This window comes from Cystoisospora suis, assembly GCF_002600585.1.
Source record: "Cystoisospora suis strain Wien I chromosome Unknown contig_2280, whole genome shotgun sequence".
Taxonomy (NCBI): Eukaryota; Apicomplexa; class Conoidasida; order Eucoccidiorida; family Sarcocystidae; genus Cystoisospora; species Cystoisospora suis.
This window is the reverse complement of record NW_027155079.1, coordinates 16,193-31,516: the sequence shown is the minus strand read 5'-3', so window position 1 is coordinate 31,516 and position 15,324 is coordinate 16,193. Positions and strand designations below refer to the sequence as shown.

The window sequence follows — 15,324 nt, the reverse complement described above, 5'->3', positions numbered from 1 at the left end:
TTCTTCTCCTTCTCTCTCTCTTTATCTCTCGTCCATATACCCCTTCGCTCTCCTACATATGAATATCGATATATGTAGACACTCTCTCAACATACATCTATCAGCAGGACGGTACATGGCTGTGTAGAAGGAAAGCTTGAGAGAGATATTTTCTTCTTCTTCTCCACCTCCTAAGAGAAGTAAAAGAAAGATTCGAAAGCATCTCCCGCCATCCTAGTTACACTTACACACCTTCAGTTACAAGCAAATCATATAGATATATATATATATATTCATGTACATACTACACATGTCTAGCTATGAGAATATGCATAGAAGTCTACTTGTATGTATATGTGTAACTATACATATATAGAGAGATAGATACATATCTATAATGATGTATAGGAGAAGGGGAGTAGGGGGAGTGAGTAAGGAGTGGAGAGAAGCCTTTGAAAAAGAAAGGTCGAGCTAAATGTGTTTCATCCTGCGACTAAGGAAGAGAAGAAAGAAATGTTTCTCTTTCTCTATCATAGCTTGTAGCTTTCTCTTGGGGTCCTAGTAGTAGCAAACCGTAAGATTAAGCAAAGCGAGATAGCCAGAGAGAAATCGAAAAGGAGAGAGAAGAAAAGAGAATGCGAGAGAGAGAAAGCGAGAGGTGAAGAGCCGTATGATACCGCTTTGCTGTCTCCTCTTGGAACCGACTAAAGTCTTCTTGAGCTTGTTGGAGATCCCTCTGCTTCTGTTTCTTCTCACTCTCTATCTCCTCTGCCTTCAAACGACATAACTCTGAAAGAAGAAGAAGAGGAACAAAGGAAAGAAGAAAAGAAAGAGAGAAGAGCTTCTCAGAGAGAAAGATAGATGAGAGAGATCAAACATCTCAGGTCGTTGTTTCAAGCCTCCCTCCCCGAGAAAAAGAGAGAAAGGCAAGCTGGTAGAGAGAAAGAAAAGATTCAACCTTTCCCTTTGAAGATCGTTTTCTTCTCTTGTTTGAAGCAAACGTCCACTCCGTCACAGGTAATGTTTCTTCTTCTTCTTTTACGAAGAGGCGCGATTGCCGTCTTATGTGCATGTGAAGATCGTATATACATACATGCAAGCATACTCTATAGAGGAACGCATTTATAGATATGTATCGAGGAATCTCTCGGGAAGAGCCTTAAAGTTAGCTGGATGTGGTTAATGTCTACAGATGACACTCGTAGATTCTCAAGGACCATCCATGACTACTACGAGCATGTAGAAACACATCTACAAAGATATACACATATATAGAGATATATTTGTATATATACATGACGGTAGATAGATGTATATAAACCGGGAGAGGCGTATATATATATATGGATGAAGGTGTGCTACAATAGAGAGATGGAGAATGGCCTTTCTGTATCCGAGCATAGCGGCGCGTGGAGAACGCTAGTGAAGTAGAAAGCTTTATCTGTGTATACGGACGTGAAGAGAGTTGAATTACATAAAGAAAAATAGATACATCTCTGACTAAGGAATGAACTGCAGAGAAGAGTTATTATCTATTAGTAGGAATATCTTGTCTTAATCTGCCGTCTGAGATCTACAGCTCAATGAGCTATTCGATGTATGTGATGGATGTTTATTCTCCACCAAGACACCTTCAAGATACACTTTTCCAGTGTACATACAGTGGAAGATAAGGGAGGAACTTCGCCACTCTTCTTTCTTCCTCTGGACTGCTCTACTTCTATCCATAATGTAGAGAATTTCTCACATAATCTAAACTGCCAAGCTTAAGCGAATTCAAGCAGATAAGATGGCGATAGAGAAGGAAAAGAAGAAGAAAAGGAAAAAGAAAACTTTCGCTGGTAGGTAGTACTGTACAGATACAAGACTTGTTCCTTTCCTGTCTTCATTCTTTCTATCTTTTGATTCGATGCCTACCTTTCCGACTTTCCTGGACCTCCGCTAACAGACGATGACGTCCAGCCTCTTCCTGGCGTTTCTAAATGCATGAGAGAAAGCAACAAGAAAGAAGGACAGACAAAAGTTGGTAAAGAGAAGAGATGCCTATTCAAGTAGGTGGAAATAGCTACTTATTACGAGATTTTAGTGAGAAAGGATCGTCGGAGATGTCGAGTGTCATGTAGGAAGAAGCAAAAGAAAAGAAGAAGAGAAACGATGTTTTCACAGATAGATCTTCTTCAGAACAGAAGGGAATGAAGGAAAGGGGAAATGTCCGTCACACCATCCATTTCGCTCTCTCTTCTATTTCTTTCTTTCTTTCTATTCGTCAAGGGATGAATGTGCAACAGCCGTCTTGAGGGACATCCCGATAGATAGGCAAGGTAGAGATGAAGATCTAGATAGATGTCTTTCGACATGTGTAGAAAGAAGTGGATGAATTTCCCCTAACTGGCTAGGGAGATGAGGGTATCACGAGAAAGAATCTTCTCTTGTTGCATTCTGAATTCTGTCGTTTCAAAAGGTCCTCGCCTCTCCTGCATCTGCAGCTGGCTCGAAAGAGAGCTACTGCGATAGTTATCGATTTTATGTACGTTTAAAAGTAAAACGGAAAAGAGAAGAAAAGCACTCCTTCTTCGTCTTCAGCTGCTAGCTGTTTTAATTGAAACCTCTTTAAAGAGCCAAGAGGGATAGATGGATGGAATTTCTACGACGGGATTCCGTTTAGCTAGATGAGGCAGAGAGAGTGAGAAAGAAAGAGAGCCAATACACAGAGAGAAAGATGTCGGCGTCGGTAACATAGGAAGTAAGACGACGCAAAAAAGAGAGAGAAGTTCTTTTGGACATTCTTGAGAGTGATTTACCTGTTCTTCTCGTTTATTCCATTCCTTCTCTTGTTCTTTCAGGTACATTCTCTCAAGCTCATGTTTGTCTTCCTCTCTCTTCTGCATATCCGCAAGCAATGCCTGAAATAGGTGCAAAAGAAGAGGAAGAGATATTTGAAAAGTCCTTGAATTTCTATATTCCCGACAAAGAATGGGTCAATCGCAAGAAGAGTTGTATTCGATGGAATAGAGATTCCTAGAGAACAGAAGAAGATCACGACGAAGGATGTGTGTAAAAGGTGCTGAGAAGTTTTCTATGGAGTCACGATGTCTTATCCATCGCCGATTAATCGAAGGAAGAGGAGGAGGAGGAGGTTTATCTGCGTAGCCGGTTTCATGCAGTAGTGAAGAATAGTGGATTTCTTTCTCAAGCTTTTAACTCCGTACGGAATTTGCTTATGCTCGAGATAAAGAAACTGTTTCTCTCTATCTCACGAGAAGTAAGGAGAATCACCAGAAAGGTATGAGTGATTTGAAAGATGTGTAGAAGTTTTCTGTAGTGAAGCTAGGACAAAAGACATGTTGGATTCTTTACTGAGAAAGACGAAGAACACATAGAGACTTCATCCTTACTTCGCGATAGCCAAGAGTATAGCGTTTCGACAACTCCTTAGCTTCACGGTCTTTACGATCAAGAATCGCGTCTTTCTGTCTCTCTGATTCAAGGTACCTCCTAAGCATGGAGACCATCACAGATACAAAAGAAAGAAAGAAAGAATGTCTACAGAGTTCTACTTATCAGAGCACAACTGTCTTTAGGCGTCGAAAGACGACGATCGAACATCGGAGGTATCTGCTTTTCAGTAAGCCCGTGAAACACCAGAGACGTCAGAGTTCCTCGACGGAAATCGGCGAGGGCAAGCNNAAGCCATAATACTAGCACTTCAGTAGAATTCTTCTCTTTCTGCGGGTAAGAAGGAGTTTTACTATCTCAGACCAGGTGGGTGAGGAATGCTGACGAAGCAGAAGAGAAGACTTGGAGAAGCAATTATCGCAATGAAGTGACTCCAGGCAAAGAAGTGGCATGCCTAGAGGGGAAGGTACCATACCTTTCTAACTCTCTTTCTCTCTCTTTTGCCATTGCCTGTTCGTGTTTCTGCTGAGTGAATGCTTCCTGGAGTTCTTGTCGCTTCACTTCACTCCTGTGTATGTCTTCCATTCGCTTTCTTCTCTCTTCAATCACCCGCTCGCATTCTTGCCTACGTTGCGCAAGATTCTCCTGTCTGCGTTCTTCAGCAGCACGCTGTTTTGCTTCCTCATGGAGAATGAGCTATATTATACAGCATCAAGAAAGAAGAAAGAAACAGGAGGGTCCGTGTTTGGCTAGCCTTACCATGGCAGGAGTCGTCAGGGTAATGAGGTGAGTTTTCGAAAGCTAACTGTCCCTTCTCTCGTAAAGGAAAAGTCCTCCAACTACAAGAGCAACAAGCCTTGTCTTCTCATGGAGGAGTACACCTCAGAACAGCGTCTTTCTGCTTATTAGAACGGCTCCGCTTCATGTCTTGTGTCCCTTTAACTACCGAAGCAGACGGGTAAGACGTCCAGCAGGAAACGCCATGCATTTGGTCTATTTTGAGTGAATGACTGAGAAATTTTGTAAAGAAAGCAGGCTGCCCGTCGTCGTTCAGTGCAACAGACTTTCTCGTACACGAGACAGCAAGGTAGGAAGCTATTCTTTGCTTTGCTCTAAAGCTAGGAACTTCTCAGTGGTCGTTCGGGTGTAGGGTTCTAGTTAACATGGAAGAGAGGTGCAAGATGGAGCGAGGAGAGAGATGACGTCTATCGGCCGTTAGGTGTCGGACCTGTTCATCCAGTGCAGACTTAGTGACTTCCTTCTGTTTGGTTGCTCGGTCGTGATCGTCCTTTTCTCTGCGAAGTTTCTTCACATACTCCTCTTGCCAAAGAGCAGCAAAAATCTTCTCTCGTTTCTCCTCTTCATCGCGTTCCAGACTTTTCTGAAAGACTTGCTCATCTCGAATCGCCAGTGCCTGGGACGGGGAGTACTCCACAAACTGGCTGAACAGTCCACTGTTCCGTCATTCTGTGCGCACACGTGCATCTTACCCGTGGCAAGTTGAGTTAAGTTGCGTCAAGGTGTTTGAAGTGGCCAGTGACTAACTACATCGAGAAATCTCTCAGCATAAGATCACTAGGTGGATGAGTAGAGCGGGTCTGTCCCAACACTGCATTAAGTGGCGAGCATGTCAGGCAGGGAGGTGGTGTGCATGAAGGGATAGAGAAAACTGAAAGAACTACAGAGCACTTGCTGCCCGACAGCGTGGAACTGCAGAAGAGAAACAGCACCCTGGCAGGAGGGATGGAGTCCTCAGAAGCTGAGGAGAGAAGAGAGATTTATGTAGGACTGATCTTCTCTGATGAGTGAATGCTTCACGCGAGCTCTCAACAGGGGACATTGATTTTTAGCTGGTAGGCAACACGTGTATACACGAAAGAGACCTGCGATGGACTTAGTCGATACGCCAAGTTGCGCTTTCTACGTTACTAAGCGATCTACGCACTTTTCCTGTAGGGGACGGGATTGCAAGTGTGTGGTGGTAAGCGGCGTCCACACCTGTAGTCCATGAAGCTTTGCATCAGAGGACCTGAGCTCGTCAACGGATTCTCGCCATCTGCGATACTGGAGTTCACGGGCGAGTTTCTCTCGCTCTTCTTCTCTTTTTCTCCTCAGCTCTTTTGCCCTCTCCACCAACCGTTCCTTTCTTTGGTCAGCCGTGGTGCCCTGATTTTTCAGGATTTCCTGATGTTCTTTTTCATCTTTGTCGAGTAGCTCCGCTAATGCTTTTCGTCTTTCCTGCAGTCGTTCTTTCTGTTGCTTTCTTATCTCCTCTGCTCGGTGGCGTACAATCGCGGCCTCCATTCGTCTCGTGCTTCTCTCTGTAGCATCAGCGATGTGCTGATTAATGCGGTTTTGACGCACATCCGACTGAAGCTCCGCTAAGCGGGCATCTTCTACTTGCTTCTTGTACATCCGGTGTTCAAATCCTGTCCGACTCCCGCACCATGGAGGATTGCGTCCCCCCAAGGACGACGACCGTCCCCCCCCAAACATGATGCGGTATGGCAGGTCAGAGATGTTATTTGACAGCTCTAGAAGGACGCGCCTCGACAGCGTTGCCAAATAAAAAGTGTCGCGCTGTTAGCCAATCGTTTATCGCCCCAGCTCGATGTCCGTGATAGCAACAGCCAGTACGCAGCCGGCAGACATTAAGCGAGGAGCGTACTTATCATCAACTTGTCCCCGTGTGGGTTTGAGCAGAGCTTCGTCGGGTGCGGCACACAAAAATCTCCTTACAGCCGGCCAGAGGGCCAATCAGATGCCATAGATTTGGCGGAACTTCGCCCGTGGTGCCATCATGCGAAGATCCGCAAGACTGGATAGTCATTCGGCTGGGTTGGCCCCATTTCCTTGCTCTTGCGGACGCAAGAAGAAAAACATCTCTTGAAAACCAAAAAAGATCTGTAGCCAGCAGGCGCCGTAGCAAGTCTAAGAAGATTAACAGGCCTCAGAGCCCCCTGCGATTCTTGGAAAGTACACATTCGTAAGGAAGCTCTCATACTTACCAACTCGACTGAACCAAAGCCCCACGAGTGCATGTCAGTTGCTATTAAGGAAGGAAAAAAGAGATGGCAAAGAAAACCACGGAGTGCCTCGCCCCGTACGGCCCCTCAGCCCTTCAGGACTGACGGGGCCTCGTTGTTTATACCCATTCTCGGAAAGGAACAAACAGATCTGTGACCATGGATGGGATCCTCGGAATCCATGAGGGAATCCGATGACGTTCTCGTTTCTTGGCAGTGTGTAGCTGACTTTTTCCCGGATCCCTGCTCTCCTGGTCACCTACGCGTCGGCCGACAGGGAAGACGCTCTTCGTTGCCCAGCTGGCCTTTGTATAAGTGAATTTTTCTCCATCGTTTTTCCACAATGCAGTTGTCCTACGTACAGTCTTGATCCTTTCCCTTGCTACGTTGATCGAGCTCGCGCGGGCGCGCGTTCCCCGCCAACTCTTTTATGAACCATCCTCATGGCTTCGCGGAAACCTGCTACAGGTACTAGGATTTCCACCGGCCAGACAGGCCCTTCGATCAAGATGGGCAAATCCCCTCTCCAGCTACTTTCTCGGGTTTTCGCGTTGGGCTACAGCCACTGCTCCAGACCGCTGCAACATCCCCCACGTCTCCATCTTCTTGCGAGGAAACTCTTCCTCAGAAAATCCGAAACAAAACACTTCACTTCAAGTTCACCGCTTAGGTCTAGAATGATGCCTGGTCTGCTGAATCTTCCTTACGCGATGTTGGGTTCGGGCTCCTTTGAGGGTTCTCCTGTGCGATCCGCTAAGCTTTCCTAAAAACAGTCTGTCACCTAGCGTAATAACTGCCAAACGTAAACATGCACCGCGAGCAGCAGTTGTTTCCACAGCAAGACCCAGCGACAACTCCTGCGAGCCGGGAAGAAAAGTTTCCGGACACCGGGGCGCTTGCTTGTTCGTTCAGAGTCGTCTATTGTTAAAATACGCGCACCGGGACTAGAGCTCGACAACTTGCGCGACCGCGTGGAGCATGCTACGCAAGTTGCAGCCCTTTGCAAGCGACAGGACGTGACCCACTTGGCCGGTAAAATACGCCAGGGTCTCGATCCTAGTCGTCTGCCTCACCTCTCAGGTGATCGCCCACGCTGTGCAGCAGCAGCAAACCAAGACAGCCAGTGGATGCCAAGTTGAAAGTGACAGTCCATTTATAGGTGCGGCAAACCCCGATTCTGTTCCCCAACATTGGCCGCCCTTCTCTCGCAGAACGATAGCTGTTAAGATAGACACACCAAGTTCGGCTTGGCACTCCCTGTTTAGGCAGAAGTCATCTCCAAACTGACAAAAGTAGACCCGTCCGGTGCCGGAAGGTGAGTCCATGGCTGCCTGCGCGGTGTCAGGCGAAGCAAGCGCCCCCTACAAGGCAGCTCGTGAATCGTTGCCAACCAGTGGTGGTCTTTGTCCGTTCGGCGCACAACGAAACAGTGCTTCAGAGCTCAGTCTAGGCTCGCCTCTGGGGGAAAACCTCTATGTGCTATCCTGTGCAGGAGTTTCAGTTCCGCGGTCACGCCAAAATGACGGGAGCCAACCCGCTGCCAGAGTGGTGCCCGTACACGGCTCCCGTGAGGCACCGACTCCAGCCTTCCAGTGTGGCGGGGATGACGCACGTCGAGAGCCGGCAGATTGTCGTGTTCCAGGGAAACATGAGGGTCAGCTCAGCCAACCAGAAGCAGCTGTGTCTGCCCCTACCCGAAGAGAGCCGGACATTCCGTCTCTTTCAGTATCCTCAGTGTGGGCTACATCCCCGAAAAACATCTCACAAGTACCCCGTTCACGCGGTGCGCTACAGGCACCAGCGTTGAGAAAAGGGAAGCTGCAGCGTCCACCGCCGCATCGTCCCACAAAACTCGGTTCGGCCTCCGGCCCAGGGTCTCTCTTTCGATCTGTCAGCCAGGGGCGGATGCCCGACACCTCAACTGGCGAACTCCAGGGACGGGGCGAGAATGGTAGCACGCGGAAGACACCAGGCGGTCGTGCTTCTGACTGGTCTGACGGTTCACCTGTAGGTGCCGCCGGCGTGCCAGTTGGGGGTGTGGACGGTAATTCCTTGCGCCGAGGAATAGAAGCACCGCAGTGTGCGTGTAGGCAGTTGGGGGACAAGTTCCTAGGGGGAAGCGGGAAGGCGTCAGGCAGGAAGGCTCGGCTTAACGTGCGTGAAAGGCATGGAGGGCCACTAAGTAATCGCTTTCTCGATCAGCAGCCTGAAGAGGCTTCGGAAGATGTCTTTAGGACGTGGATAGCGGAGAGTGAAAGGCACGATCAGCTGAAAAACACCGGTACCGACTTGCCTCCGCGGCACTTGGATCATCCATTCTTGACAAGCTTGAGGTCACATCCTGATAACCCACTCCGGTTCATCGAGAAACAGGCTCTTGCCTCTTTTTCATCATTCTCTCCAAGTCTGTGCTCTCGGTTAACCTCGGCGGCGGCGAGCGGGAGGAGAAGTCCTAGGCTCGCAGACAGCACCGCGTCGTCCACAACAGATGCGGCTGTAGCAGCTCTCTTCAATCAAGTGCCCAAGCAAACCGCAAGACCGCCCCTTACTAGGACACCACGGTCGCAGCCTCTTTCCGGAACTTCGGCCGAGGATTTTGTTCAGATGAGAACTGAATTTGCAGTGAGCAGAGTTCTAAGTGCCCTTGCATCTCGCAAGTCGAAGAAAAAGCGACCTGCCAGCGGTCCGTCCACTCAGCGGAGCCGGCGAAGCCGCTTGCCTCAATGTAGTTCTCCGAGCGGGGAGAGGTCCGACCGGGTGGGCGACACAAGCTCCGCATTGGAATCTAAAGAAATCAGATCGCCTACTCAAGCCGATTCCTCATCAACAAAGAAGACGGTACAACCCATCTTCTCCCCTCAAAGGAGACGGCCGACTTCCAGGCGTCTCCCGCGTGCACGGGGGTCGGTGCTCGGTATTCCAGAGTGCCCAGCACAAGTCGAGTACAGTAAACCTTTGTTTGCCTTCTCCGATGAAAAGTTGAATTTGCCATTGGAAGACTTTGATGATCCTGACACGTATCCTGATCTCTCCCCTCGTTCCTGGATTCAAATTTGCGCTCGTCGACGAAAGCGAAGGCAACCTCAGGGAGGGGACGTCGCGGGACCTCCTGCCCGTCAAGAACCTAACAACTCAGTTCAACAGGAGGAGTGCACTAGGTCGCAATCCAAACAGAACTTATCGAGCGCTCAACTGTCTGATCAGGTGTCTCCAAGTTGCGAAGTCTCAGCGAAATCCTCCAAAGAAGTGAACGTAGATCCTTCTGTAAGCCGGACAGACAAAGAAAAGGAGTGTTGTGGCGAAGAATTGCCCTGTGAAAATATGCCACCAACAGAAGATGGAGGAGACATGGATTGTTGGGCTGGAGGCGATCCTTCAGCGGACAGTCCGGAAGATGCTCATGTTTTACATTTTCTTGATGGATCTTGGCAGATGGCGGCATGCTGGGTTCTGGGTTACATTGAGAGTGAAAAAAGGTACAGGGTTCGGTTGAAGGGAAATGGAAAGGAGAAAGACGTCCGCCGGCTTGCTCTTCAATTTGTGGAAGAAGATCCGAACAAGTGTCAGGGCCGTGCAGAAGGTTGCAGAAAGAGAAGAGATCGAATGCGTCTCCGGCAAGGTCTCATCAATCTTATTCATCGGTTACCCGACAACGATTTCTATCCTTTTGCGGCCCCTTCACGTCAGAAAGTTCTCAAGCGACTTCTTCTTCCCAAGGGGCGGGGCCGGTTAGTCAAGCCGGATCCGGATGTGGTCCAGCAATTACTGAAGGAACTGGAGGATCTTTACCTGTTTTCTATGAAGTACGCTGCCGTGAGGCACAAAACCATAACTCTTAATGGGACTCCTCATGCATTTCTCTCTCTTGATACTCTACACTCCAAGTTCGGCTCACTTTTCTTGCCTTTACTTCCGCGTCCGGTGAAGACGGGAGGCTATGCTGTTCCTGCCAAAGAGATGGAATCGGTCTCGCGGACAGTCGCACTTCTAAAACGAAGTCCGCTCTTTGCTAGAGAAGATATCGCACGAGTAAGCCAAACCAACCGAGTGAAGAGACTGCACTATCTGTACATTCTTCACATCAAAAGAGTCACGCTAACTATCGTTTTTCTACGTCCAATAGACGCCCTCACCTCCTTTAAGGAGCATGGCGCCATGCCAGATGTTGTATGCTCCTTCCTGGCTGTAGAAAAAGAAAGAGATTCATCTGACGTGCAAATCAAACACTTCTCCTCGGCACCTTGCTCAGGCCGAGGGGTGGAGACGAGATAGCTCTTAGTCGGCAACGTACCTGCAATACGCACATTCATATCGAAGAGAAGTATGAGAGGGACTTACCAAGCAATTAGAGTGGGAAGAAAAGGCCCTGGCAAGACTCATCAACTAGATGACGCTTCTCTCGACTGTCAACAGAAGGTTCTTCATCTGATACAGACATGTGAAGGCCTTGTTGACCTCTAAGAAGATACATAAGATCTCACGTAACATGGGCGAGGTTTCATGTCAGCCAGGACCTTGTACTATCTTGAAGAGATCTCCAGACTCTATTCACACCGGTAGAACAGAGGGTTGTTCCTTCTACCCGTCATCTCTTTATCTCTGATTCTCTCCATCTCCAACACCTCATTCCATCCATCCATCATCTATTCACTTTAGGTATGCACGACAGATGACAACCTTCATTCCTTCGGGGTAGGTGGTAGACTCTTTCTTTCTCTTTCGAACTTCGGAGTAGCAAGAGACCCTTGTACGTAGAGAAACCCGAAGAAGCGAATCCAAGAAACTTTCCTCCATCCGAAAAGCTCACTGAAATTCTCTCCTAGGCGCCAAGACAACTTTTATCTTGATCTTGAGACACCCACCCTCTTCATAACTTTCTACTGAATGATAACGGGGGCGGAGAATGAATTCACCTTTCTCACCGAATGACGACACTTTTTCTCTCGACTTGTTCTTCTCCGGTCTTTCTCACCTGTGTTCTGTATTAAATAAGCTATTTCTGTACCTTTGTTGCGTCTTTCTACATTGTCTTTCTCATTGCTTTTTGCAGCTCATTTTGAAAGTGAAGAACCGGTTCGAGGAGGTCCGAAGTTTTCGATTCTTAGATACAAATCGAGGCCGCAATCGACATCGATTCTTACCTGGGATTATGACGAGGGCAAATCATCGCAGATCTCCTAATGATCCTATGGTAAGTTCGATCGAGATCTTGCCTTGCTTCAATTCGTCTTCTTCTGCTTGGTATCTTCTCTTCTTTCTTGGTAAGTTGTCAACGGACTACAAACGAATAGCGTCGAGAGCTCAAGGACCACCTCTGTTTCGATGACTCGATTCAACTAAGAGAAAAAGAGGGAGAAAAAACGCACAACGGGGGGAAAGAAGTTTTGAAGAATCTTCTTGGCGATGAGAATTCAAGAGATTTTGCTTTGCAGCCCAAAGGAGAAAGTCTGGAGCTATGCCTGTATCTCTATCTTTCTTAAGCTGACCTAGTGCCAGCCGCAGCAGATGCGTGTCTGTTGCTCTTCAAGACCAAATAAGACTTTTGAAAGAAAGAGACAGAAGAAGTTCTACAGACCTCGATAACTTAGCCTTTCTTTTCTCTCCCCTCTCTCTCTCTCTCGCTATATCTCTTTCTTTCTTCCTTCATCTGATGTTTCTCAAGAAGTTGTCTTGTATCTTTCTCCCGTTCTCTTCTCTTCATTCACGACTGGTTCGTTTGCCTCTTCTCCCGTTCCATTGGGTGTCCTGTGCCTAGGCCTTTCGCTTGGAAGATTTCATTCGGCACGAGAGAGATCATTGTGAAGATATAACAGATGCCCTAGGAGAGCATTGGAGAGATTACGCCTATAATGAAGCGATGGCCACCTTAGGCACTCAAGGCGCGGACTATCAATTCTATGGAGAAGATGTAGAGAAACATATGAAAAGTGATCTTCACCGAATTCTCCGTAAAATAGACCTAATTCTTTCTCAACAAATGTCTGAATTTATTGATACCTCTATCGCTGAATGGAGATCTTTCTTTCTTTCTTTCGCGCATCATTCTTCTTCTTCTTCTCTATCTCCTACGACTAGAACTTACACGGAATCTGAGAGAGAATCTCAACAGAATGGAGATGAAACTTCCGATGCTACTACTGCTGCATCGATGCCTCCTCCTCCTCTTCTTATTCTTGAAGTGCGAGTTGTAAATGATCGTGTATGTCTCTATCCAGATCCAGAAACGTAAGTCAGTACCAAAGGACGACACGCAGTCCTTTCTCTTCTTTTTCATGTCGTTTCTTCATGAGGAAACACTCCTCATTCACGAAACGCAAAAAAGGAGTCGATGCTTACCTACGAAGTGCAAATGTGTACGCCTATATATAGATATATGTATATACAGAGAGAGATAGAGACAGACAGAGATAGAGAACGCAAGAGATATAGATAGAGAGGGAAAGAGATACATAGGTCTAGAAAAAAGAATGGATACCTCTGTCGTAGAATGATCTTTCTTCTTTTAGTCTCTGTAGGCAGTTTAAATGAGATTCCCTTTGACCTCTCTTTCTACTCCGGGGGCTTGCCGTTCTCTCACGATACTTTAGGCCATCTTCCTTCCCTTGCATCTTTATTTCAGCTTGGCCGAAGAAAGAAAAATCTCCTTTTCTTTCAGTTAAAGAGAAAGGAATCTTTTCTTCGTCTCCTCGATTAAACGTACTAGCCTGGGGCACCCGCGCGCAGAGAAGGATCTCCTAAATAATCTCTCTCTTTTCTTTTTCACAGACAAACAAGGAAGGTCTTTTACCTCCTTGTTTCTTTCCCTTCTTTTCTGGAGTTCTATAGATGGATGGAAATTTAGACTTTTCTAGACAGAGAAGTCCTCTTGAAGATGAGTAGACATCTGTTTGCATCTTGTCTATTTATCGGTTCACGTTATTCTTTCTTTTTTCTTTTTCTTCTTCCTTCTCTTTTCAAGTAACTTTCTCTACTCGTCATACACCTCACGGGGGTTTCGATGCTTTCATCTAGATTCTCATCTTCTTCTTTCTTTCGCGCTCTCTCAAGTTCACACAAGATTTCTTTCTTTCTTTTTCTGTTCTCTTTCTTTAGCACCTTCTGTCTCATCATACTCGCCTATCTTTGTAAAGAGAATAAGCGAAGAAAATAAAACACCCGTGATCTTCCCGATGAATGGGATAGGTTACGATTTATTCGGGTGTATAGACACCTCGTTCGGTTGCTGTCTTTTCTGTCTATTAGGGTCTCGGAGCAGGTGTCTTCTCTACTCGATTTCCTCATCTTCAAATCGAATGGCCTTAGGTGTGTAGGTAAGTAGCAATAATTTTCTTCTCTTTCTTCTGTCCTGTCTCTTAAACATACAAGACATGAGAGAACAAGAAAAGAATTAGCACCTCTCCTTATCTTTATCATCTCCTCTCCCTGTTCTCTTCTTCTTCTTCTCGTGCATCTTCATACTCTTCTCTTCTTTTTGCTTTCCTCTGTATCGCGATCTCTCGATATCTATCTATCTATCGGTACATAGCCTCCGCAGCGAAGTTTCTCATGCGCTTCAAAGCATTCTCGGTTCTTTTCTTCTTCCTTTCCAAATGAATCGAGAATCAAGTCAGAAGAGATGAGATAAATCTCTTATTCTACCAGAAAAGACAGGCCCTTACATCACTCAGGTCGAGAAGAGAAAGGAACTTTTCAAAAGAAGAAAGAATGAAAGTTTCAAACAAATACACGGAGTCAGTTATCTTCGTGTATACAGACAGAGAGGAGTCTTCCTTCACTTGGATAGACAGAGATTTCATAAGAAGAAAAGGAAGAGATAAAAAGAGAAAGAAATTTCTTTCAAAGACATCACTTCCAGAAGGTTCCTTTAGATTCTAGAGGAAAAGAATCGTAAAGCAGTTGTCTGTAGAGAGATGATACACGTTCTTGGTCTATCAGGATCTCTTTGAGGTATCATCGATTAATACACATCACTCAGCTTCTCTAGTCTTCACTCTCTGTCTGTTGTCCTTATATAAGCCGATCCACATCAAACATCCATATTTTATGATATATACATACATAAATAGAGATAGATAGATAGACTTTCATCTTTATCTTCTCAGTTCTCTTTCAGTCCTTGTGTAGCCCAGTGTATATGTATCTCTATATCTTTTTATGCTTTTCTTCCTTTCTCTTTTCTTCTCCTATGTATCTCTCTCTATATATATATAGATATCTGTCTTTCTTTCTCTCTCTATCTTTGTGTCTCTGACTTCTTTCTTTCTTTTCTTTTGTCGTTGTTGTCTTATTCTTCTTTAGAGAAGGAGCTTCTTCCTTTTCTCAGTTTACCTCAGAAGCCTTTCTGCTTTATTTCTGAGAAAAGTCCCTTCGTTGTAAGAGCTCGACAAGAGATCGATTCAATTGTCAAGGAATGTCTTGTAGAAGCCGAGAGGTGTCTTTCTATCTTTGATACCTTTCGCTTTCTTTCCGAGAGGCATCTCCACCGGCACGACCATCTCACTTCTTCTCCTTCTTCTTCTCTCCCCTCCAAGAAAGACGATCGAAGTAGTTCCAGCACCGATGATCCAGCGATTGCAGAGGAGCACTTTAATCCCTTGAATCTTGAAGGGATACGAGAGACCTTATCTCTCTATTACAATGCGATCTATGATGTGGAGGCTCTTTGCCCACAAGAGATCCATACACGTCTTATCACTCTAGATTGCTCGGGAGCCAAATCGACGTTAATTCAATATGCGAAAGATCTATGGTATCGATCCTGTCGGCAAGTCGATCTCTATCTGACGAAGCTTATTCAAGAAGTCATGGAAGGCTGGGAAGATCTTCATGAAAAAGTCTTGACAATTCCGACTACAGAAACGGAGCTAGCTGACCTGAAGGATCTCCTAAGCAGAATCTCCCATTTTACCGAGCCTCTTACTCT

At 46.3% G+C, this 15,324-nt stretch overlaps 2 protein-coding genes across 2 annotated transcripts in view; one reads left to right on the top strand and one right to left on the bottom strand.

The window, feature by feature from the left end:
• Window positions 1-658: 658 nt before the first annotated feature.
• On the bottom strand, window positions 659-6,050 carry CSUI_004803 (tumor suppressor mitostatin; the record flags this gene model as incomplete). Its single annotated transcript, XM_068064987.1, has 8 exons — window positions 659-768; window positions 1,897-1,957; window positions 2,781-2,882; window positions 3,375-3,474; window positions 3,851-4,071; window positions 4,604-4,789; window positions 5,374-5,909; window positions 6,044-6,050. Coding segments are annotated over 8 exons (1,323 nt in total), but the record flags the coding sequence as incomplete, so codon positions are not given.
• Window positions 6,051-8,049: 1,999 nt separating this feature from the next.
• Window positions 8,050-15,324, top strand: part of CSUI_004802 (dynein heavy n-terminal region 2 protein) — a gene marked incomplete at both ends in the record, with an annotated part of 23,282 nt that continues 16,007 nt past the window's right edge. The window contains 6 exons of the mRNA XM_068064986.1: window positions 8,050-8,055; window positions 8,196-10,568; window positions 11,452-11,592; window positions 12,157-12,626; window positions 13,644-13,711; window positions 14,700-15,235. Of these exons, the coding sequence (XP_067923037.1) occupies window positions 8,050-8,055; window positions 8,196-10,568; window positions 11,452-11,592; window positions 12,157-12,626; window positions 13,644-13,711; window positions 14,700-15,235 (3,594 nt within the window). The remainder of the gene's footprint in view (window positions 8,056-8,195; window positions 10,569-11,451; window positions 11,593-12,156; window positions 12,627-13,643; window positions 13,712-14,699; window positions 15,236-15,324) is intronic.